Source organism: Marmota monax, unplaced genomic scaffold, assembly GCF_021218885.2.
Source record: "Marmota monax isolate L192 unplaced genomic scaffold, Marmota_monax_Labrador192_F-V1.1 WCK01_AAM20220418_F8-fsc00031, whole genome shotgun sequence".
In the NCBI taxonomy this organism is placed as follows: domain Eukaryota; kingdom Metazoa; phylum Chordata; class Mammalia; order Rodentia; family Sciuridae; genus Marmota; species Marmota monax.
This window is the reverse complement of record NW_026695197.1, coordinates 4,012,596-4,038,528: the sequence shown is the minus strand read 5'-3', so window position 1 is coordinate 4,038,528 and position 25,933 is coordinate 4,012,596. Positions and strand designations below refer to the sequence as shown.

At 37.9% G+C, this 25,933-nt stretch overlaps 1 protein-coding gene across 5 annotated transcripts in view; it reads left to right on the top strand.

Moving 5' to 3' along the window:
• Positions 1-25,933, top strand: part of Garem1 (GRB2 associated regulator of MAPK1 subtype 1) — a 192,790-nt gene that overhangs the window by 17,963 nt on the left and 148,894 nt on the right. The window contains exons 1-2 of one of the 5 annotated variants that reach the window (XM_058573956.1): positions 22,590-24,228; positions 24,408-24,663. The exons of 2 other annotated variants lie outside the window; for them this stretch is intronic. Coding sequence is in view for 1 of the 3 variants with exons in the window: in XM_046428380.2 (XP_046284336.2) it covers positions 24,114-24,228 (115 nt within the window). In the remaining 2 variants the exon portion in view is untranslated. Of the gene's footprint in view, positions 1-13,709; positions 16,068-22,587; positions 24,229-24,407; positions 24,664-25,933 lie in introns of those variants that run through there. 2 more of the 5 variants (XM_058573957.1, XM_046428380.2) reach the window with 2 other exon arrangements.

Below are 25,933 nucleotides of genomic sequence, written 5' to 3'. Positions count from 1 at the left end.
CCTTGCCAACAACTCTTGGGGCAGTTTTTTTACAGAAAACATTAATTGACTACCGAGTTGGTCATTCAAGTTCAAGTACAAGTAGAATTTTCTGGGTTTGGAAGAGGGAGAATGGTATTCCCGACAGAGGTTTGGAACATCCAGAACAAGGGAATGTGGGGGTGGAAATAGGGGATGAGGCCCAAAAGGCAAGTTAGAAGCAGATTTTGTAGAGCCATAGAATACTGAAGATTGACCTTTATCCCGTGGCTACACTGGTAGCCCTTAACCTTTGGTCCCCTTCCAGGACACAAATAACAGAATGTTCTAACAGAATAGATCACAGCAGAATCCACTGGGTCCCAAATTTTTATAAACTCCAGCATAAAAATTAACAAATAACAAACTTACAATGATATGTATTCTAATAATATATAAGCTACTCATATCAGTAGCAGTCTCAGGAGAGGCTCAATGTAGAATCTTGGGCTATGTATCCATCCTTCCCCAGCCCATGATAACCATCATGTTTCTGTCCTCATCAAGAAAACAAGTCAGAATGTGAGTGTGTATCAGGCTTTCATGGAGAAACTTGAATCTGTTTTCATATTAAGAATGAATTAGGGCTGGGATGGTGGCTCAGTGGTAGAGCGCTTGCCTAGCACACGTGAGGCACTGGGTTCGAGCCTCAGCACCACATAATAATGAAATAAAGATAGTGTGTCTGCCTACAACTAAAAAATAAATATTAAAAATAAGAATGAATTATTTCGGGCTGGGGCTCTAGCTCAGTGGTAGAACGCCTGTTTAGCATGAGTGAGGCACTGGGTTCAATCCTTAGCACCATATAAAAATAAGAATAAAACAAAGGTAATGTGTCCATCTACAACTACAAAAAGTATTTTTAAAAAGTGAATCATTTCACATATTTTAGTATTTTACTGAAAGCAGTATTGAGCAATGCGTTCTATAGGTAGCCGGCTCACAGCGCTGCCGTTGAAGTGAAGATGAGTATGCAGGTAAATGGCTCATCTTTGTTCCCAGGCGCATGGCATACTGTCCACTTACAGGGATGCTCCTCAGATGTTCATTTAAACAGTCAGAAAATGTTGAAGGCCTTTAAATGTGGGAAAGACCTAGGTTTATTTTTTACAAGGATTACTCTAGTGTCCTTTTGGAAGATCATTTAGAATAGAGAAAGGATGGAATAGGAAAGACAGTTTTTGAAGCTATAGGGTTATAATCAAGGAGAAGGATGGCCTCTAGCCAAAACTAAAGGTGGGAACGTAGAAGAGGAGGAGCTATGTGAAGGAGAGATTTCCAGGACTGATGATTGGATATGGATATAACAAAGAAGGAAGCATCAACTAGTGCTGAGGTGACCAGTTTAGGTGCCAGTGCCCTTATAAGAATTCTATAAGAACACACACGGAAAAGCAGGTTGCAGGGAAGTGTATAGTCAAGGTAGGCCAGGTTTGGCACTGTAACAACTCCAAAATGTCAGTTTTTTTTAAAACAGCAAAGGTTAGGCTTGGGATGTAGTTTCTTGTTCAGCATGCACAATTTTTCGGTTTTATCCTCAACCCCATAAATACATTAATTTAAAAAAACAGTAAAGATTTATTCTCTTCTTGTACTACATGTTCATCACTGGTTGGCTGGGGGGATGAAGAGTGTCTCTGCCCTCTGTTGTCCTTCTTCCCACTGTGGGACCCATAACTGTGCGTCCATCCATGTTTACTGAGGAAGGAGAGGGATTGGAGCATCATGGCAAATCATCCACTGGCCCCTTAAGATACTGATCCATAATGGCGGGGATGGGGGGCATGGGAAAAATGGAGGAATTTTGGGCAAAGGGGAGGAGAAGAGGGGAGGGGTTATGGGAGCAGGAAAGATGGTGGAATGAGATGGACATCATTACCATATGTGTATGACTGCACATATAGTGCAATGCTACATCGTGTACAACCAGAGAAATGAAAAGTTGTGCTGCAATTGTGTACAACGAATCAAAATGCATTCTGCTGTCATATATACCTAGTTAGAAAAAGTAAGTTAATTAATTTTTTTTAAATGCTGCCTATAAGTGGTGCTCTTCAGATCTCCCTTACATGTAGTTGTTGGTGGAGAGTTCCCTATCCACACCTACCTTATGAATCCACTAACTACTATGGTGACAGGTGTGGGAAGGTAGCATAATATATGGATATGTTGGGGTATTGAAAGAGAATTCTTTCCAGAAGGAGTTAGAAATCTTGCATCTTGAGAGAATTCAGGGCTAGAGAAATAGTGTTGGGAGATCTGTGTCATAGTTATAAATCAAGTGAATAACATTAGGGATTAGAGCCAGTGCTATTGATGGGAAAAGATCAAGGTTAATAAGTTTGTGGTTACAAATGTTGCAGCCCTTAAACCATATATATTTTTTAAGCAGCTAGTTATAACTTAAATTTTATTTAATGGTTACCATAGAGGTTCAATTAATTACCTAAATAGAATTTAACTTTTTTTAAGACTAAATTTGCTGACTTGCATTTAGTAGTTTAAAAGGTGGTCCTTAGATTTTGCGGTAGGATTTCTACCAGTTCTCTGACCCAGCAGGCAAGAAAACATATTGCGTAGAATAGCCATTGTAGTTGAAACAGAAGATCAGTTATAAGTTGATTGATGCCAAGGTTGCTGAGTACTCTGAAAATTAGCATACCTTTAAATTTTTTCTGACTGTGCCTCAGACAGCAGGATCAGCTCTGCCTTGCTGTAATGATGTTCTTTTTATAGCTTCAATTACTGGCAAAGGGAGGTAGTTAATAACAGTTTTCCCCATACGGAAGGAGACTTGTGTTTTCTGTTCTTCATTCTCTTTAAAGGGTCTTAGACTTTTGCCAGCCTGTCCTCAATGTGTCTATACCAAAATTACTCACTTTTCAAATGTTTCGCGTAGACTTCAGTGATTATCCAAAATAAACTCTCTTCTCTCCACGATTGTATATGTATCATTGAAAATGAAAACCTGGTTTAATGCATGCCTTCATTCTCTTTGATGAAGATTTTGCAGCATAATAATAGCAGGAATGGTACAAATGGTAATTCTTGTTTTCCTGGTCAAGACAACATTAAATTTCTTTCTTTCTTTCTTTCTTTTTTTTGATTGTACTATACCATCCATGCATTGTTATTATTATTATTACTACTTTCTAAATAGGAAGCTAGCTTTAACTTCTTGACACAGGCATGTAAAACTAGTAACTGTTTCATATTCTGCAAATAAAGCCAGGGATGTTTACTCCTGGATGATAATTATAGTTAGGTTTGTTGAGAATTAATAATGGTGCTGGCTCTTGCACATCACTTTATATACATGGTCTCATTTATTCCTCATAATACCCTTGTCAGAAGAAGAATACGCTCAAGGTCAGGGAGTGAACAAGTGGCAGCCAGCAGCCAGAGGCAGTTTTAGAGCCTCTCCCAAGTCTCCAAACAACCAAGAGTCTTTCCCCATGTGCGTTGCACATTACAAAGCAAGAACATCGTTTGTCAACCATCTTTATTTTTTGGACAGATTACTAATCCTTTTTTTTTTAAAAAAAAATCTTTATTTATTTTATGCGGTGCTGAGTATCGAACCCAGTGCCTCACACATTAGGCAGGCACTGTACCACTGAGCCCCAGCCCCTCCCGCTCAACCATCATTTTTAAAAAAGTGAACCTCTTAGGCACAGGTACCAAGGATAGACCTGATCCCACTAACTGAAGTAAAGAGAGCACAAGGCCCACTCAGAATTGTTTCTAGAGGATAGGAACTAAAGTGTGGACCCTGGAGATTCCTAACTGAGGTGGGTTTCTTATTTGAAATGCTCATATCTTCCCCCACCCTAATCTTACCAGCAATAGGGGTGAGAGGTGACATATAACAGCAAAATAAGAATGGTTTGTTTTTCTCTCTTGACTTTTAAAACACTTATCCCCAAATTGTCCACAATTGTTCATATATATACACACATACACATATACACACACACACATTTTATATATATATATATATATATATATATATATATATATATATATATACACACACACACACATTATATATATGATATTTCTGCACATAAACCCTTGTGTATAGTAATGCACTTTATTTACCTTGGAATAGGACTTGAAGAAATTGCATCCTTCTTTTGAGTATACCTCTGCTTCTGGTGTTCAGATCCCTAGTCAGACCTTCCCCAGGGCCGGGGTGTCTGACACTCCATGGGACTTGGACATGGGACAAATCACCAGGCAACAAAATAAAATTGCAGATGTTAGTAAGAATGGAAAGAAACACACTATTTATTTTAGCTTTATTGTTTTACATTAAAATCTTCAGTTTATTAGACAAGTAGTGATTATTTTTGTGGGGGTGGAGTATGTGGGTAAGGTGATAGTGCCCTGGAATAGGAAGTGAGAGGTTTCTCCAGTTCACACAAATCTGTTGTCACTTGGTTCAAGTCATCCCCCCCCCCCCACAAACAGCAATGAGTTTACCTTGAATCAGAGTTGGTACCTATGGCCCATGGGCCAAATCTGGCCTGCTGCCTGGTGAAGTAAAAGAGATTTTATTAGAAAATAGCATGCCCATTGGTTCACATACTGTCTATAGCAGCTTTTGGACTATAATAGCTGAAGCGAATAGATGTGACAGAAAATGTGTAACCGCCCCCCACCCCAAGCCTAAAATCTTGACTGTCTTGCACTTAAAAGAAGTGCACCAATCTTCATCTTAAACCATCTGTTCTTAACCAGTGTCCTTGAAGACCAGTGTTCATTTACATGGATGAAAGTTAGATATCTGTAAACCCTGCAAAGTTAACCAGTATGGATTTAAATGAGACTCATGTATGCTCATTAATAAATGAACTCAAAGAAAATGGGGCAAGAGAGATCCCAGAATAAAACTCTTTAGAAATTCAGTATGGCAATTCCTTATTATCTGTGTCCTTATTATCTGTGAAATAGCATAATTTTCATCCCAGACCAGGCTCTCTGGTGACTTCTCACAGTATTCTTAGCTGTTACAAGCTAAATTATTCAATGTAACCCTACAGAGCATAGAGCCAGAAAGCCAAAACCACTCCAATAATAACATAAAATGAATTTCAACAACAGAACTTCAAATTATGTGGTTTCTTGGGTCATCCATGGTACATCCTTTCATTAGTGTGACTGAGAGTTGTCTGTAGAAGTAAATTGTGAACATGCTTGTGATATGTAAGGCCTTAGAGGTTTTTAAATTTAGCACTTGATGTTTTACTACTAGAGTTACATCATTTTTTTAACAACTGTTCCAGTAGATTTGAAAGATTTAAGAAGGAAAATTAAATCTATACCAATTGAGAGAGATAACTATTCATCATTTATTGCTTTCCTGTGAAACAAACATGGTACAGTTTTCTAGATGGTGCCATTGTATTGATGTAAGAAAAGAAAAAGTTGCATTATGTCTGTCTCCTGGGCTGGGATGCAGCTCAGTGGTGAAGTGCATGTTTAGCATGCATGAGACAGGATTCAAGCTCTAGCACACACACACACAAAATCTGTATTTATGAGGCTTAGCTTTTCTACAAAGCCGAGGAAATTTGTTTATAATATGGAGTGAGGGAGTTTATATCAGATATCAGTAAGACCATTATTTAGACATTTATTTGATTAGTGTTTTGTTGAATAAGCTTTTAAATATGCAAAGATGAAATTTGAAAACAATTTAGTTGAATACTTTTATATAGGTAATTTAACTGATATCTTTATTAGATATATATGTATATACACAAACACACATATATAATATATGTGCGCACACACATACAAAAGTGTGTGTGTGTTTGTGTATCTACACACATTTTTTTTCCAACCAGAAAAAAAAGTTGGTCTTAAATTTAGCAATAGGAAATATTTTATTCAGAGATTCTTTAGCTTAAGCCATGGGAGATAATTTTTGTAGTAAATGTAAATGAATTATCAGAAATCCACTCACAGCTTTCTTCTGAATGTAAATTAGACGGTGAGAGTTGCTGTGAAACAGTTTTAACTGCTGTTTGTGTGTGCTTGTGATAGGAACAGCATATATAGTTTTAAAAGCAGTGAAGTCCCGTGCAGTTAGTGTTCTCTGTGTATACAGTACAATCAGGGCCATTGATGGCTGTGGCAGTTGAGCCTGCTGGATTGATATATACAGTAAATGTCCCTTAATAAGATACTGCTGCCCAGTTACTGTTTGGAGGTTGTGCCTGATAACACGCACCAGGACTCAGCTGAATTTTTTTGTTTCTATTCTACTCAGTTTTATCTTCTCAGTGCCTTCAAAATTTAACACCCACCTTTTTTTTTTTTTAAGCTAGCATAATTAAGGGATTGCAAGAGGATTTGGGAAAAGTCGTCCATGGAAGAAGCAGTAATAATCAGTTCATAATCAGTTCAGGAAGCTTCATACAAATTCCATCAGTGAGCCGACAGTTGTGGCCAATTGTGAAAGAAAGAGACACTGGTACTACATCCCCAGCTTCCTCCTGGTTTTTGTGTGTCTGGGAAGTTGTTTTATTGTTTTGAATTGCAGGCAGATGTCCGTTTCCCTCCTGTCCCTGTGTGCGAACTTGAGAGATTAAGGAACTTTTCTGAACTTATTTCATCATATGGGGAATCCCGGGATCCCCTGTTTGCACTGCTGGTCCTAGTGTCATTTTTCCTGGAGCTCTCCTACCATTCTTGGAAATGCCCTAGTTTGGGTGACACCTTATAGGGGCCTTCTGTTTATAGGTGGAGATAGTACCTCCCTCCTTGTTTCACTGTGATGACTAAATAAAATAACATGGAGATGAACACCGGGATTCCTGGTTTGCACAAATAAAATTTTTGTTATAGCAAATAGCCTTGAATGATGGAACCATGGTGAACTATTTGCACATACTCACAATGAGGAAGTTGCTGTCCAAGAAATGGAGAGAATATTTTGGTTACCATTTACTTTGTATTAGTAATCAAAACTCCCTACACTTTAAAAGAAATAATCGCTACGGTGTTTATGTCATTAGAGATTTCTACCACACAGCTCTGTGTATCCTTGTTTCAGAGTCCCCATCTGTTATTTAAATTAATTTGAAGGCTGTAGTACCCTTGTGGCAGAAGATCATTCAAATTTAAGAGCGTTTCTGTTGAAAAGCAGCATACATCTTACCTTAACATCACATTTCCTGGAATAACATGATTTTGCTACTGAAGTCATAATTTGTGAAAGTAGTTTCTATCATGCTGCTATTGCCTTATATTTTTTTTTTCTAGAAAGATGAATTTAGCTTAATACCATATGGTTTGATTCTGGGGTTGTTATATATGCTAATTAAATGTTTGTGATTTACTATAGAGATTTTAAACTTTTTAAGAAGTAGGAATAATTTGTCATGCTACAGTGAGATGATTAATTGAGTTTTATAATTCTGCAAAACAAACCAAATCGTATTTACACTTGGAACTTTGGCTGTTTGAACAAGGACACTGAAGCTTCAGCCATTCATCTAGGCGTAGTCATTTTTCATCAGAAGATTTCTGGTTTGTATTCAATGACAAGAAATTATTAATTTATGAATTCTAAATATTGTCATATGCAATAATTTTGACAAGATTTTTTTTCACTTATGCTATTCATTTTCTTTTCTCTCTCCAAATAATAATGTGAATAGGGCTCTGAGGAAATATAACACCCTGTTTGAGTGGCAGCATTTCTTTTTTCTTTTTCTTTTTATATATGACAGTGGAATGCATTACAATTCTTATTACACATATAGAGCACAATTTTTCATATCTCTGGTTGTATACAAAGTATATCTACATCAACTCATGTCTTCATACATATACTTTGGATAATAATGTCCATCACATTCCATCATTTCTAACCCTGTGCCCCCTCTCTTCCCCTCCCACCCCTCTCTGACCTATCTAGAGTTCATCTATTCCTCCCACACTCCCTTTGAGTGGCAGCATTTCTGATGAGCTATTTTACACATAGCTCACAGGTATGGGACTTATGAATAAATTCTATTCTATTCATGAAAGGTATTCAGAAGGCTCTATAGCAGTTATCTGGATTTTTCATGTGTCTGATCCTGAACAAAAGCTGTATGTCTTTTAACAGTTCTGTTATTCATTGTTTTACAGATGTGTCGAATTTTTCTACCTGTATCCATTATTCTTAGAGATGGTGATGTCCTTTTCTAAAATGAGGAGTCAAAGGGCAATTTTGCAGTGGGTAGCAGAGAAACAAGATGGTGAGGTTGGACCTAGTGAGCTGAAGTTGTTGGTGAGCATCAGGGTGGAGATCCCCCCAGGTGGCTGACATTTTCATCTACCTGTGCATGTCTGTGGGCACAGACACACATTCTGAAATGTCAGGCCAGCCACAGATCCGGACTGCCTGGGAAGGAAGGTGGGATAAGCTTCCAGGGGGAAGAGTTACTGTGCTGAGTCTTGAAGGACAGAGAGGATTGAGCAGGTGAAGAGGGCCAGCTGTGTTTTCCTTTGTCTCTCAAATACTTTCTACCCACATGTGGTCTTCTATTCATCTTTGAAAGTCCTACCCTTTCAAATGTTTGTGCTGTAACAATATATGCATTCAATGTGTAAGTTTTTGAACCAACTCATCTAGAAGAAGAGATGATCCCTTCTCCAGTGCTGAGTTAATTCATCTGGGCTGGTTGAAAAGAGTTGGGGTGGGACCTGGCACTACTGAGTGTTGGAGATTCCAGGTTGGCCTCGTTCAGCTGGTTTTCCTGCAGTTCCTTTTATTTTTTGGAGGTATTAACTCTCTTGATGATTATGTCTCATGTGATGCTACCTAAACCAGCACAGAATGTGAAATTTCTATTGTTTCTCAAATATGTAGTGGGATTGTTGCTGTGTTTTGATATCTTCTTTGTGGTGTGATCATAAACTCACCTCACTGAAGTCAGAGAAGGCCTTGTATGATAGCACGCAAGCCAAGTAGATAACATATTCATGGAAACTAAGGCTGAAGAACCATAGTTTTTGGGAAAAGACATGCCAGGACTTGAGACCCCTAACTCTGAGGTCCATGGTATTTAACACACAGTAGCTTAAAAGTTATTTTTATGAGCAGCTTTATTGAGGAATAATTCATATACCACAAATTCATTCTTTTAAATGCACAATTCAGTAGGTTTTAGTATGTGCACAGAATTATATAACTATTTTTACTAATTACAGAACATTTTTATCACTAGCATAAGTATTTATTTCCAGTTATTTCTCATTTCCGCCTTCCCTACTGCCTGGTAACCACCAATCTTTTTTCTCTCTGTATGCCTTTTCGTATCCTGGACATTTTCTGTAAATGGGATCATAACATTTATGTCCTTTTGTTACTGCTCTTGGTTCACTTGAGCCAAATGTTTTCAAGGTTCATCATGTGTGGCTTATCACAATACTTCATTCCTTTTCCTGGCTGAATAATGTTCTACTACATGGATCTAACCTATTTGTTCTTCCATTCAGCAGTTATTGGGTATTAGGGTTGTTTTCCACCAATGCTGCTAATATGAACATTTATGTACAAGGTATTGTGTGGACATCTGTTTTCATATCTCTATAGATACACTGGTAGGAATTTCTGGGTCATAATAACTATGTTTAATAGTTAACTATGTTGAGAAACTTCCAGACTTTTTTCCACTGTGTCTTAACTTTTTTATATTCCCACCAATCATGTATGAAGGTTCCCATTTCTACACATGCTTATTGTCTCTTGTTTTTACTACAGTTGTCCCAGTAAGTGTGAAGTAGCATCTCATGGTGGGTTTTATTGCATTTCTCTAATGACTGATAGTGTTGAGCATCTTCTTATTTGCATGTTGCCATTTGTGTATCTTCTTTGGAGAAACGTTTATTCATATTGCACATCTTTAAATTGGGTTATCTACCTTTTTATTGTGATTTGTTAGGGATCGTAGTACATTCTAGAGACAAGCCCTTTGTCAGATAAATGTTTTGTAAATATTTTCTCCTGTTGTATACTTAGTTGTTCAGGTTGTTAAAAATTATTTTGGTACAAATAATGTAGTTCCACACTTTATGGTGGTGAATGTAAAAGTTGAGAATTATGTGACAAATACTGGGTTAACTTTTCACTTTTTGATGACATCCTTTGAAGCCTAAAATTTTTAAAATTTTTAAATTTTGACACAGTCAACTTACCTATTATTATTTTTTTTTAAATCTTGCTTATGTTTTGGTGTCCTACATAAAAAGAGAACCATTGCTATATCTGAGGTCACAAAGCTTTACTTTAACTAGGCTTTCTTCTAAGAGTTGTATAGTTTTGGTTTTCACATTGTTCTATTTCACATTGATTTTTATAAAGATTACTGTTTGGTGATGAGTTATTTGTATTTTCTGTTTTATTTTTAAAGTATTTCAAGTGTTTCAACCACATGAATTGAAAAGTTTTTAAAAAAGCTGTTTTTCACTCTTTTTGTGTTTGATCATTTAGGGGGAATCTAGTTACTGACAGAGTTATTAATTTCAATTTTTTTTTAACCCAATGCTATTGTGAGTTGAAGAATACACATGTTCTTTTTTACAGTAGCAAATACAAGTCAGTGTACTACTGAAGGCTCTTGCTCTGTTAACCTGAACAGTTGGTCTCTGTTCTAGAACAATATCTTCATTTTCTGAGAACATTTGTTTGGGATCTTTCAATGAAAGCATCTCTCTTCCCAACAGCCTCTTATCTGCACAATGAATAAAGCTACTGAGTAGAGGGCAAAAGCTTAAGATGTGCAGGTGACTTGGAAACCATCGCATCCCATATGCTGTTGGTGCTGAAGATTAACATCTATTCCAGAGTCTAATGTGCAGCTTCTCAGTCTGTTCTCATCTGGCAATATGCTGGACAGTTTTATTATAAAGTCACCTATTTTTAAATTTTTCATTAAAACTGGATGCTCTTCCTGGTCTTTTCATATGCTTAGCTCAGCATTCAATGACACTGCTCCATTCATAAACAGCGTGTTTTAAACTTAAAGATGTCAAAATTTCTTAAAATATGCTTCGTATTTCAAAGAACTGCCGTTCCCTGAACACATCCCAGGTTGAGTAAGAAACCGAAATGGACTTTTTACATTGAAGTCACATAAATTGGTTTCTATTCTTAGTTATTATTTTGGTATACTTAGCTGTTCAGATTGTTAAAAATTATTTTGTTACAAATAATGTAGTTTCACACTTGATGCTGATGAATGTAAAAGTTGAGAATTATGTGACAGATACTGCCATTGTGGCAGTGGACTTTACATAAAACCATAAAATAGTTTACTTAGCAGTAATAAATAGAACAATGGATTTTCAGTATAAATTTTATTTTTCAAAGGTAGATCAATAATGATTTTCATGTAGCAGCTCAGTAATTTAGTATTTGGCAGGGCTTCTAGCACTTCAGAAGGATTTCTTCTGCAAAGAGAAATGGCAATTTGCACCTGCCTGGAATGTGACAGAAGCAGCTTTCAGCCACAGGGGGCTGCATTCTGGGGCTAGTTGTGAATTGCTTCAAGTGTCTCCACTGTGACCTTCTGGGGGGCTGGGTTGGCTGCAGCAGGGACAGGAAGTTTGCTGTATTTTGGAATGCAAGCAAAAATATTGGCACATTGTTTCTCCAGTGCAATTTTTAAGAGCACGTTTCTTTCTGTGCGGGTGGAGAGGGTGGGCTGTGTGTGGAGAGATTGCCGAGTGGGTTGGATTGTGTCTAAAGAAGGAGCCCTTTCAGATTCAGATCTGATTGCAGAAGAGGGGAAGTAAAACTGTAGTAGGGCTGCTTTTGTTTCTGGGTATGAGGGGATGCTTCTGCATGTTTAAAAGATGTTGTGTCTGGGAGAGCAGAGAGGCATGGGTCACGGAGGAAGTCCTGGTTGTGTGCCTGAGCACCGTAGGTAGCAGCTTTATGCCTCTGCTGTTTTGACCGTCCATAGTCGAAAGCTGTGCCTTCTGGATGGTTGTCTATGAGGACTGGCTCACAGTTGTTGAGCGTTCACTGTCAACCAGGCAAGTGCTTTGTCGGGTGGATCACTCAGTCTTCACATCTGCAGCTCTGTTAAGTCGGGTTGTCATCCGCACTTGGCCAAGAACTTGGTTGCTGTTGGAGTCTAGCTGGCCGTCCATGCAGAATCCAAATTCCTATGTGAAATTTTAGAGGGTCTTTTCCCTCTCCAAGAAAATGCAGGAGCTATATTCCTGATGGTGCTTGAGTTCCAGAGACAGCGTCTGCTAGTTTTGATGCTAAATTCTATATTTTATTAAGTCCGAAGAAAGCATCAGTTTAACAGACACTATTATTTTATATATAGCCAAGAAACAACAAACAAACAAATAAACAAAAAAGATGCCAAATACACTATGGTGCTTTTAATTACCTAAGCTTTTATTTTCTACATGTTAAATAATTAGCTCTTTGAGACTTCTAGACTTATTTACACAAAGATCTTCACTCTAGGGCTCGTATAATGAAATAAGGTGTTTCAAAGGCTGTTTTATGTTCCTAGCTGTGTTCTTCTGCCGCATTTTCCCATTCCACCATAGAGGTCCATGTTTTCCAACACAGTATGGTCTTCTGTTCCATCAAGAGAATTGTTGATACAGCATGTCTTAGGAATGCCACTGTTTTCTCAGGATTTTCTTCCAAGTGTCTGACACCCCTTCCACAAGTGCTAATGGGCACACAGAGGCAATGAGGATTGTTACCACTGCATCAGGCCAGCAGTGATTGTGAGATACAGCCCAATTTTGGAGATTCATCATGGAACCAAAACAGAGTACTATAATAGTAAAGTACTATTTACTATGACTGTAATAGTAAAGGAAGAAACAAAATCAAAAGCCGAGAATTCTGAACTTCATCACCTGTAAGCGCTCATCATTAACAGTTCCTGAATGTGCTCGTGCTCATTATTAGTAATGATAACAGAGTACAAGCACTGTGCTAATTATAGTATGAAATAGGACTGCTTGGTTAATTCTCTCTTGAGAATTTGAACTTGGATATATCAATAGTCCTGGAATCTGAAGCTAGAATACCCTGAAGTAGAGAGGTGCCAAAAGCCCTTTGTAGCCATGTGGAAGCTATATGATCTCACAAGTTACCTGACTTCTCTGAACCTCAGTTTCCTCATGCAAAAAAAGTAAGGATAATAGTTTTCATGTCGGGTTTTTTAGTTCAATTTGTTAATATCTATAGAGCTTCTAAAACAGTGATATACTGGTGACTACTATTTGTGTTAAATTATTTAGTAAGTAAACAAATGACCAATATCATCAGTAAGTAGGGAACTGGGTAGAAGCAGAGGAGAGTAGAACAGACATGCAGAAACTGCATCAGGTGGCCCATGCTGACGGCACAGCAAAGATCAAAGAATTTCTTGAGCTGCTTCCTTACTGGAGGAATGTAGCCTGGGAGTCCTGTAGCAGGAGGGAGGACAGGAAGTACCTTCTTCTGCACAGAACTTTACTGGAGTGTAAATATAGGTGTGGTGTGTATGTGTGCGTGCGCGCGTGTGCGTGCAGGTGTGTGTGCAGGTGTGTGTGTGTACACATGCATGTTCCAGAGTGGAGATTGGCGGCTCATAGAGTCTACAGGGAGGTGGGCTGGGACCAATGGGTGGTAAGGCTCCTCTCTCCAACATTACCCCTGCTCAGCTGTGTCAACTACTGACCTCCAGTATTCCTATCAAGAAGTAACTCTGTACTTTTTAAAGTTTAGAAACAATTTTTTTAAAGGTCACTTGGTCATTTTGTTAGTTTTGCAACCAGAACATTTCATCTGCTTTCTCCATTTCATTTTATCCAGAAGTGACCCAGGATAAGAGCCAACGTGCAGGATTGTAAATCCGCTGGATCCTTTTCTACTGGAGAGGTTTTATAGGATGGGAGAGACCTCTGGAAGGATGCATTACCTTATCAGAAGTCAGTTAACCTCAGCAGTGACAAAGTTTCTCCTTATGTGGTTTGCCTTCTTTGGGCTTTTTTCCCAAGCCAGTTTTATGCTTATCTGATATCAGCCTAACATAGAACCAAAATTCTTATTTTCATGTAATTCTGTCCCCCACCCCCATGTTTTTTTGGGAAAGAATTCCTCATGTTAAATAACAGAAGACGTAACTATAGGGCCAGGAAAGTAGGCTTTAGAATCCCTACTGGCCTGCCTCCCAGCGCCTGGCAAAGCCTCCACAAACTCAGTTTTGATGTCTATCAAACAGGGGCAAAAGTATCTATCCCCAGAAAGCTGTGAGAATCTTCTGAAATCAGGTTGTTTAAGCTCTTGATCTTGCAAATAATAGTCTTGCTCATGGGAGTATGTGGAGGGACAGAAGTCAAAGCTGGGCTGCTTCTCTTTCCATCCCCTCCCACCTTCCTTCAGTCTCTGAAACATGCTTCCAAATTAGCCACCATGAGAAGTTAAACACTGGTTCACTGACAGTTCCTTAAAATATTTATTGACAATCATATATAATCTTGAAAGCATTCTTGAAAAGAAGTAGTATTATAGCTTTCATCTTTTTTTTTTTAAAATAAGTGCCTTTTATTTATTTTTAGAGAGAGAGAGTTATTTATTTATTTTAGTTTTCAGTGGACACAACATCTTTGTTTGTATGTGGTGCTGAGGATCGAACTCCGGGCCTCAGGCATGCTGAGCACGCTACCGCTTGAGCCACATCCCCAGCCCCTAGCTTTCATCTTAAAGGTAGAATTTCATCAGTGGTTAGGTAATTGCCCAAAGACAGAAGTAAAAGGTAAGTCCTGTTATAAACTTGTAAATGAGCCAGAGTTCCTGGGTTGGGGGTTTAGGTGTTAATTGGTCAGAATGAGGATTTGACATGCTTTTGTTGTTGACTCTCCTTCGTCACTGAGTCTGGAAAGAATGGAGGACTATCGTCCCCCCAACTCCATGTCCTCTTGTTCTCAGCAGTTCCTGGTATTCATAGCCTGCCCTGCAAAGAGTCATTTTGATCAGGCTTCAGCTGCCTCTAGGCAGAAGGGGCGGCGGGAAGAGGCTAGCTGTCATCCAGGAGTCAGGCAGGCGGCCAAGGTGAGGAAAGTGTGAGGGCTTAGCAAGACCTGTGGAAGGAAGTTCACGGATTGAAGCTGTAATTCACAGTGATCCGGAGTCTGCTGCTTGCATGGGAGCTTAGCCTTAAACCAGAGCAAACACGCCTTCTCTGCCAGATAAAGCCTCTTACGTTTATCTGTTTACTTGTATGTTGAAGGCCTTCTTCTCCCTTATATTTTTGCTGAGAGTAGAAATAGCAGCTGAAAGTTCTGGGTCTTGCTTATTTTGAACTATTAGACATTAGCTCCTCACTTTCAAGAGGCCAGTTCAACTGTTTTTAAATGAAACACGAAGGTAATGCTGCTTTGGGTAAGCACCAGTTTGCCCAGTTTAAGTATGCAAAGAGTGTAGGAGTTGCGTAAACATGCATTTCTGAATAATTGAATATGGAGACATTCTTTAAAATGTCCACTTGCTGTTTCCTACATTGGACTTTTAAGAAGAAAGTAGAAAGAGTGACTAAGATTTCATTCTGTCTTCTTGGGTCTGGAAGCCTCCTAGTATGCTGTCCGTCTATAGGAAAATCTGTCACTGCTCCCAGAGGTGGATCTACCTTGGCTGCCTCGGGATATCTAGCCTGGCAGCCTGTGTCAGGGGTTTAATCATTGTCTTTTGACGTTCATCATCTCTGGTATTCAGTTCTTGAACTTTAACCATTTGAAAGTGAAAGTTGGTTTCTACTGGCATGCATCTCTGGTCCGGAAGTTGTAGACACCAAAGCATTTGGGAGAGACCATCAGGTTGCCTTCTTTCTTTCCCTCTTCTCTGTTGTAGAACTAATTGCAGTCCCAATTTTTCTCCCTTTATGACTTTCTTATTCAGCTCTTTCTCAAGTACCCAGTACAGTTTGGCATGCTAGGCTCTCTGAACCTTGGAGCTGGAAGGAAAGCACCAAGATGATCTCATGCTGTCCCCTTCCTGTGACAGAAGGGTCAGCAGGAGGAAGCAGGTAGGGATGCAGGGTTCTGGGTCACTGCTGACTGACAGTGGAAATACAGCTCACACTCCTGTTTGCTGGCCTGCCTGGTGCTCTCTTCATGGTAACACTGCTTTGGTTGCTTAGACTTGTTTGTTGCCCAGCTTTCATTTTTTTTTTTTTTTGTCATTTTAATGATTACCTATCAGCACTCAGAGGTTTAAAATCTACATGTGAATTGAATAAGCACATGATATAGTTGCTTTCTCTCAACCCATGTATTAAAGGCTCATCCTGTGCAGATCCTGGGTTAGGAGTTGTACATGTAGTTTCTCAGCTAATTCTGGGATAACCGTAAAAGTAGGGTTTGCATCTGTTGACTTAAAGGATCAAGCTTGTGTAAGGTCCCACAGCTAAAGTTAGGGGAGGACTAAGACTCAAAACTGTTTTCTCTGTCTCCAGAATCGCCACCCTGTGAGCATCCCACAGTCATAATAGGTGCATTCAGAGTAAATAAACCTCTCACCCTTGTGATTTTTATCAATTTTAAATCTGAAATGATCAAATCAGAATAAGCTATTTTTCTTAAACTATTATTCTGCTTTACTTTCATTTAAAAACAAACTTCATGGGAAGCAGCTAGTATGACTGGGGCCGTGCATGTAGGCCCGCCCCTAAGAATGAAGCTGAAATGACATCTGACTTTAGCTGCTCAGGTTAATTACGAGCATATGAAGGAACACTGACTGATGTTTGCCTGCAGTCAGAGGCCTTGCTCTTAATTTTGTAAACTTTTATAGCCAGAATTTTAGACCAGGTGTTAATCTGAAGCTTCTTTCAGGTTAAAAGAACATAGATAAATATACGTCCTCTTCTCATTTTAAGTTATTTTTTCTTACTTCATTATTATTAAACTGTAGACTTCCTTTCAGTTTCAGAACTCTTCACTACTGTCCATTCTCTATTCTAGGATTTCATTCAGTATCCCAGTTTGCGTTCATTCCCTTGTTCTACCTCCTAGTCTTATTTATGGCAGTTCTTCCGTCTTCTTGTCTTTTATGACCTTGACGCTTTGGAACAATACAAGTCATTTATTGTGTAGAACATCCTTCAACTTGGGTGTGTCTGATGTTTTCTCTTAATGGCATCGAGGTTGTGCATTATTAGGAAGGGTTGCAGAGGTGAGCTGATTGGCTCTTCTTAGTGTTATGTCAGTATAGCTTATTTTTTAAAAATATTTTTTTAGTGACCAATGGGCCTTTATTTTCATGCAGTGCTGAGACTCGAACCCAGGGCCTCACGTATGCCAGGCAAGCACTCTACCACTGAGCCACAAGCCAAACCCAGCCCCGGTATAGCTTATTAGTAGTGATGATAACCTTGATGTCTTGGCCAAGATGGTCTCTGCCAGATTTCGCCATTGTAAAATAACTATGTTTCCTTTGTAATTAATAAATATGGGGGGGGGGTGGAATACTTGGAGACTATGCATAAATATATGCTGTTTCTCCCTAAAACTTTGCTCACTTATTTGAACACTGATTTGTGGATCTTGCCTGTAACAACCTTATGGTGCTGTCCTGATGGCAATTTTCTGTTTCTCTCATTCTTTCTACATTTATTAATTAGAAATTCTGTAAGGAAGATTTTTTTTTCCTCCCATACTTACTTATTTGCTATCATTAATTTTTATCAGAATGACTCATGAATATTTATGTTATTCTTTGGGTTTTTAATCCAGCATTATCTCTATTTACTTTGTTCCGGCTTTTCCCCAGGAATCTCTCCTTTTGGTTTCTGTATCTTTCAATGGGCCTCCATCGTTCTTCTTTTTAAAATGTTCTTTCTTGTTTTCTGAAAAGAGATGCTCCAGGCTCACTGTCTGTTTTCCCCAGCCTGGTCCTGAAATCAACCACTTCTCCAGCGAGCCCTGATTCCTTGTAATGAAGATCCTGGCCTTAGGTATGGGGGTTGCTCCAGGAGCAAAACTGTTTCTAGACCTCTTAGCAGAGATAAGAAATATATGTGTGGGGCTGGGGATATAGCTCAGTTGGTAGAGTGCTTGCCTTGCATGCATAAGGCCCTGGGTTCAATCCTCAGCACCACAAAAAAAAAAAAAAAAAGAAAGAAAAATATATGTATGTTTAATTACAAATTTATATATATATGTATATATATACATCTCTGTGTTTTTAATCCATCTATGTGTATGAACTTAGGAATTTGTGATATATAAATGATTTATATCTACCACAAGAAGATTTATTTTATCTCCTCCTTTACTTATTGGTTGCTTATTGGTAACTTCTTTTTCTGACAAGAAACTGGCTTTTGTTATCAAAAATCAATCAATCATAATTGGAGGAATCCATTTTTGGATTCTCTGTTCTATTCCCCTGATCTTAGGTCACTTATTCACCAGTACAACCCAGTCTTAAAATTAGAGAATACAGGTCCTCCAACTTTACTCAAATAGTTTGGCAATCCTAGTAACCTTGCTTTCCTCTGTACATATTAATAATAATTAAAAAAAAACCCAAAATTGTGATTGCATTAAATCTGGAAATCATTTGGGAAGCATTGACATTTTAACGATAATGAGCTTCTAGTCCATACACATGCTGTGTCTTTTACATCTTTTGATTTCTTTCAAAGGTTTTGTCATTTTGAGCACACAGACTCAGTACATTAAAATTAGTTTCCAGTTATTTATGGCTAATATATAGAATCTGCTCAACTCTGGTGAATCATCTTTATATTCTTCAGCCTTGCAAATCTTGTTAGTTTTAGAAACTACATCGTAGATTCTGTAGGATTTTCTATGTGGATATTCATGTTCTTTGCAAATAGGAAGAATTTCTATTTCTTCTTTTCTAATCTGTAAGTTCTTGGTTTGTTTTTCTTGCCTTTATTGCAGTAGATAGAACTTCCAGAATTATTTTGTATAGGAATAGAAAGAATGGGTATCCTTGCCGCTTTCTTGAACTAAAGGGGAAATTTTTCATTCTTTTATCCCAAAGTAGAATGGTAACTCTGGTTTTTTGGCATATGACCTTCAGCGGATTAGAAAGTCTTCTTCTTTTCCCAGTTTGCTAAAAATTTTTATCATGAATGGATGTTGAATTTTGTGAAGTACTCTTTCTATATCCGTTGATACAGTCATTTGTGGAGTTTTGTGTTTTATTTTATTGATGTTGTTGATTATGTTAATTTATGTTTCAAATATTGAACCAAACTGAATTCCTGGAATAAACTCCCTTTGGAAGTGCTATATTACTACTAATATTTTGTTGAGGATTTTTTTTTTCCTCTAGGTTTATGAGGGATGTTACTCTAATTCTTTTTTCCTGTTCCTGCCTTTGGTTTTGGTATTATGGTAATGCTTGCCCCAGAGAATGAGTTAGGAATTATCCCTTTCTCTTATATTTTCCAGAAGAGATTGAATGGAATAGTGTTATTTCTTCTTTCAACATTTGGTAGCCTATGCCAATGAAACTCTCTGGGCTTTGGGAGTTCTCTTTTAAGGGAAGGGTTTCTAACTATAAATTTAATTTTCTTAATAAAGGACTATTTAGATTATCTCCTCTTCAGTGAGTTTGGCAGTTTGTGATTTTGAAGAAATTGGTCCTTTTATCTGAATGATATAAATTGTTGGATTTATACATCTTGAGTTGTTCTCCCTATTGTTTCCTTTCCGTGTCTGTTGGATCTGTGGTGATATTGCTTCTGATATGGACAGTTTTTGTGATTTCTCTATTATTCTTCTTTAGTTTGGCTAGAGATTTACCAATTTTACTGTCTTTTCAAATAGCTCATTTCAGATGTGCTTGAGTTCTTCCTCTATTGTCTGTTTAATTTTGATTTCTCATTTCTGACTTCTTAAAACTGAAGAAGAAATTGTGCTCCGATTATTGTGCTTTTTTCTGATTGCTTGGGTTTGTTTTGCTTTGCTTTTTTCAGTTTCTTAAGGTAGAAGTTTAGATTGTTGATTTGAGCCCGTCTACTTTTAAGATACCAGCATTGAACATTATAAGTTTCCTTCAAATCACTCTTTTAGTAGCATCCTACATACATTGACAAGGCATTGCTATAGTTTTTGCTTTGAGCTATCATACAGATTTTGAAGAAATTAAGAGAAGAATGTTATTTTTAAATTACCCAAATATCTACCATTTCTGTTGTTCTTTTTTCATTCCTCCTATTCCCAGAAAGTTCTGCCTGTGGAATTTTCTCTAGTATTTCTTTTAGAGCAGATCTAATGGTGACAGATTTGGTGGTTTTTTTTTTTTTTTCCTTAGTTTTTCTTCATCTTAGAATGTTTGGGGTTTACCTTTATTTTTCAGAGATATTTTCACTGGACATAGAATTCTGGGTTGATAGAGTTTTTCTTTTAGGACTTGAAAAATGTTGTTCTGCTCCTTTCTGGCCTCTGTAGGGTTTGGGGTAGCTGCCCAGCTGTTGCCACCACCACCACTGCACTGGATTGCTTGAAGCTTCTGATGTTCCACTTCCTCATATTCCTATCCTATTTCCTGTTCTGCCTGCTACTGCTTATTTCTTAGAATTCTCAGAATGCTGCTGCATGCATTCTATCCAGAATTTATAACAGCATTAGGTGGAGTCACAGGGTGGGTAGGCTATTCCTGGACAGGCTATGACTATCCTGAGAGTCGGAGCCAGACTGAGACCCCCTTGCTTTCAGCATATTTGCTTGTTTGTTCAACCATAGTGTATACAGACCATGGGTTTATGGACCCATACTCCCGTGAGAAACAAAATTAGCAACCAGAATCCAGTATTTCTGTACAGGTCTTTTTCTTGTTAGCATTATTGTATCAAGTCAGAAACACTGTTTTCAAGCTATTGTGCGTCTGCTCCTTCCACCCCTTTTGGTGTATTTGCGTAAGTCATTCATTTGTAATATATTTGTATTATGTTTATAATTTGTAATATAGTTAGATTCATTTGGTAAGACAGTGTGGTATTATAAAAGTTGGATTTCACAGCTTTAAGATACTTGGAAGCACCAGTATGGCCTAACATGATTCTTGGATCCCATTTTTGCATCTGGCAATATGCAAAGTTGTATTTCAATATCGTTTCTTCCACTTACCATCTTTGACCCTATGCATCAATAACTGTTATCTGTTCTTACTGCAGTACCAGAGTAGTAACATGTGAGCAATATTTTAGTTTTGGATCGGTGATTATTTCATGGCATTTGACATACAATATGCTTGATAACTTTAAAGGAAAAGACTTAAATTCATATGACAGCCATTGTGTTTCATGATGTTAGAAATCAAGTTGTTACCATATCATGTACTTCAGTTTCATGTCATTGGATTGTCCATGACAAACCATGACTTCTAGTCTTTTTCAACTCTGTTAGCTAATCTCTATAGTGCAGAATGTGGGCAGGTATTTGTCTGGTTTCACTGTCTTGCATGTAAAATCTAGACCAATAACAGTTAAAATAGAAGAATGTCATTCCTCTTCTGTTTTAGGAAGGGGTGAGCTGGAAAGGCTATTCATTTAGAATAAAGTTCACCTCTACTTGGGTCACTGCTTTTCAGTAGAGAAGTAAAAATGTCCTTGGTCAGCTTAGATTAAAATGTTATCAAAGACTTAAGCCAGAAACGCAGCTGGCTAACTGAAGTGCTCTCTGGCTTTTCTCACTTCCTATCTTCACAGCTTGAATTCACTTTTAAAGTTTGAAATATTCTGTTACGGGGTTGAAAAGTATCATGCCGGCAACAGAATTCCGAATGGCCTGCCGCCCTTCCTTTGAGGTGACTCTATGGCTGTAGCTGAAGAAAGGATTTGTTTGGCTGGAAAGATTCAGTCTTGACTATTGATCACAGTCCTTTTGGGGGGTGAACATCGTTGTCCAGAATGCTGAGGTTGTTTGTGAACTATTTATATATGATTCTCATGAGAGAAATAATCCTAAGAGGTAGCCCATTGGCTCCAAAACCACTAAATTGAGTTTGAATATCACTCAGATGACCTGTGAGGAATAAGTTTGTAATAACCAGTGTAGAATGATATGTAGTTTTATTAAGTTGGTTGTTACAGATGTTAAAAAAAAAAGTCTAGCATTGAATGCAGATTTGAGTTGAGGGCATTTACTCTTTGATGGAGAGAGCAAAACTAATCTGGGCCGTAGATGAGAGATCCAAAACCAACTGTGTCCTTTTTACTCCGCTAATAAAAGGAAGGCATCATTGCCGTCCTCATTTTAGAGTTTCTTTTTCCCTCGAGTGAAGAATCGGGGTCCATACACACATACACCACACACAGACACAAAACATAAAATTCATTCTATAAATGCTTTTTAAAATGTAAATCTGGGCTGGGGGTGTGGCTCAGTGGTAGAATGCTTGCCTCACATGTATGAGGTCCTGGGTGTGTGGGTGGGTGGGTAGACAGATAAATAAATAGACAAAAAAATAAAAATGCAAATGCTTGCTAGGGCCTTGCAGATGATACAGAACAAGCCTGAGCTTAAATCAGAAAAGGAGAGTATAGGACCATCCAGGAAACCAAGGGCAAGAATGTAGCAAAGGACTGAAACCAGGAACCCAAAGGGTGGAGGATGGTTTGATTGCTCCTGCTGGGTCACCTGTCCTTCCTGAGTAATCCTCTAGGAGGTTGAAACATTTACTATAAATGTTGTGTCTGGAGTTTCCCTTGGAGGCAGAGTAGTGACACTTAATAGTGAAGGGTTAAACCTGACAGAACCCCCCAAAGCCATCTATTCTAATACCCTGTTTAAAATTCACCAGCTTATAATTAAAGCCTCTAATGGCCTGTGGCCTTCAGGAAGGTTACAAAATTTATCAAACTTGCAAATATAGTTTTCCAACCACTTTCATTTGCAAGCTGTCAGACTGTTTGAACAGGTTTCCTCCAGGTGGCTGCTCTGAATCTCAGAGATCACTGCATTCCTAATAGCATTACATTTTCTAAAAGGGATGACTTCCTCCCCTCTTACATAATCCGTCACCATTTCTGTAACTCTGTGCGAAGTCCTCCCTCTGTGGTCATCACACTGGACCTTTTCTCTCCTGTTATGTGTTGGAACGTTTTGGCAACCTAAAAAATTCAACTTTCAATTTTAGAAAATATAGCTTTAATACAGCTGTAAATGATGTGGCATTTTTGAAAGGTCACATTTTTTTTTTTAATGGTTGGAAGGAAAATCGGAAATATTTGTGAGTCATTCTAGTTGTCTAAGTGAGTTCAATGCCAGTTTTCTCTCCCTCCAAGGTTAGATGCTTGATTTAAATACAGAGTACCACTTACCTCCATATGTCCATGTTTAATTTTTGCAGTGTGACAGAATACAGTGACACAGTCCCTTGGAGTAGGAAATTTTCATGTGTGCTTGTGGGTGGATTGTTGCTTCCACCAGCTTTTTTTCTGTTTGTGCCTCTGATAACAGTGGTGGTGTCCCAGGACCATAGCTACCTTTCCTATCACTGTTTCAGGATTGAGTTCCCAATTTCCACATCAAAGGATGTGGAAAACTCTTTTGTTTTCTCTGCAAATGTGTCATTATCAACAGAGTGACTTTGGACTAATATCTCACCTCTTTGAACTTGAGTTTTTCTCATCTATAAATTTTTTGGGGAAAGAGCTTATATAGCTGTTGACCTTTAAAAACTTCAGCACGGTTCCTGGAAAATCATCACTGCTCAGTAGGTGGGAGCCACTGTGAATGTTTAGTTAATGATGCACGTGTTTCCTGTGCAACATGGCTTCACCAGTGACAAACTCCTGTCCATTATTTTGCTATCTCCTTTGTTACTGTGGCTCTCCAGACTTGGAGCTCTCAGGGTAGGATGAGAGAAATAGAAATTTAGGAGTAAACAGAATAAATAAGGGTCAAACTCGTTAGCTCTTCAGGTAATGTCAGATTGCTTGTGCTGATTAAATTGTGAAAACTCAAGAGTTAAAAGAGGACTTTCTTTTTTTTTTTTTTTGTAATTGTATAAGGTTTTTTTTTTATTGGTTGTTCAAAACATTACAAAGCTCTTGACATATCATATTTCATACATTAGATTCAAGTGGGTTATGAACTCCCATTTTTACCCCAAATACAGATTGCAGAATAAGAAAATGGCATTGGTACATTTGGAGACTCTAATACTGAAGTGGAAAAGAAATCGAAGGAACAAAAAACTACATGGTAAATTGAAGCATGGGCTGAAACTTATGTTGTCATGTATGTATTTTACCTTAGATCCTGGGATTCATATCTTAATGTCAATAAAAGAATATAGTGTTTAAGAACAGTAAAGCAATTCTGCTTTGCTCATTGTTGGCAGACCTTTAATTGAACCTCTTGCTTTGTCTTTTGGATTCTAGAATTAAAGAAAACTGGAAAAGATCCATGGAGAAGCAGTAGAATTAATCAAAGCATTATGAAAATATGGCTCTTAAGGAAATGGTGAAGGAGTTGTGAATCTTTAGTTTGAAGAGAAGTTTAAGAGGCTACTTAAGAACTGTCTTCAAATATGTGAGGGGCTATAATGAAAAGAATGTGAAGAATTGTTTTCTTTCTCACTAAGAACTGAAGAAACTTAGGTTAGATAAGAAAAAGTACTTCTTGCAAAAGAGAGAGGTATGTCATGTACAGACTGACTGTGTTGCTTGTCTTTGATGTTTGGTTGTGTTCCTAGAGGTGGACTACGTGTCTTCCTGAGCAGTTGTTGACTTACAGTCTCTGCCACAAATTTAGCACTCAGCCTCAAAATTAGCACTTTATCATGTGTAGCTTTTATTTCTTGGATCTTTCATGCACGTTGTCTCTTTTTGGCATCTCGGACTCCCCTTTCTCTGTTACAAATCAATTGTACAGCAGTACAGAGACAACAGGAATTCTTGTGGCCACTAAGAGAGACTCTTTTAGACCTGATCCATTAGCAGACTACAGAGGGAGTTCGCCCTTCAGTGTTTATGAATACACTTGGAATCACTGTTTACTTCAGAGAACAGTACAGTCCATCTAAAAAGAGAAACACCTTCCTTGAGACATGTACACTGTTGGTGATGGGAAGTCTGTAGCAAATATTTGTGCCATAATGATAAAGTTTAGTCAATTGTCTAGACAAGCGCATTTATTCTCACAAAATATGTAAAATGTATACTGCATATTTACAAATATATTTAAGTAGGAGCTGCTATGTTAACAGATTTTTAAAAGCTAAGTATATGGAAAACGCTAAGCACATTTATAATGGAATATGTAAGTGAGTGATAATGAGTTAATATAAAAATAGTGGCGAGGAGGGGCCAAGTGATGGTGTCGTGGACCCTTTACTGCATCACAGACACTAAATTGGGACTGGTACAGAATTTTAAGTGCCTTTTTCTTGGGCCTTGCTGCTGTGATCTTTCTTTAGAACAGTTCTGATAGACCCTTTGCAGGGCTGGCCTCTGTGGATGTTGTCTGTGCCAAATTACAACCCAGAACAAGAGACTGTTCTGTTGTAGTTACTGAGAATAGTGCTTAATAAGTACTGTTTGACAACATGCTGAATTAAGAGAATGTTATAAGGATGTTTCACAAAGGAAAGTGGGTGAAACATCTGATGTTCACAAGTTCTATTTATATGTAAGTTGATAGCAATAGAAAGCCCCGTGCTGAAAGCTTTATTTTTAAAATTTTGTTCAACACATATGAATATGTATGCTAAGAGAAAACGATTTCATCTAGTTCCAAATATATGCAATAACTCAAATATAGCTAATGCTATTTTTAGAATTCAGATTTTTGGCCTCATTTGTGTGAAATGTATCGGACTCTGGTAAATTGATTTGTGCTTTAGTTGTAAGTGGACACAATATCTGTATTTCATTTTTATGTGATGCTGAGGTTTTAACCCAGTGCC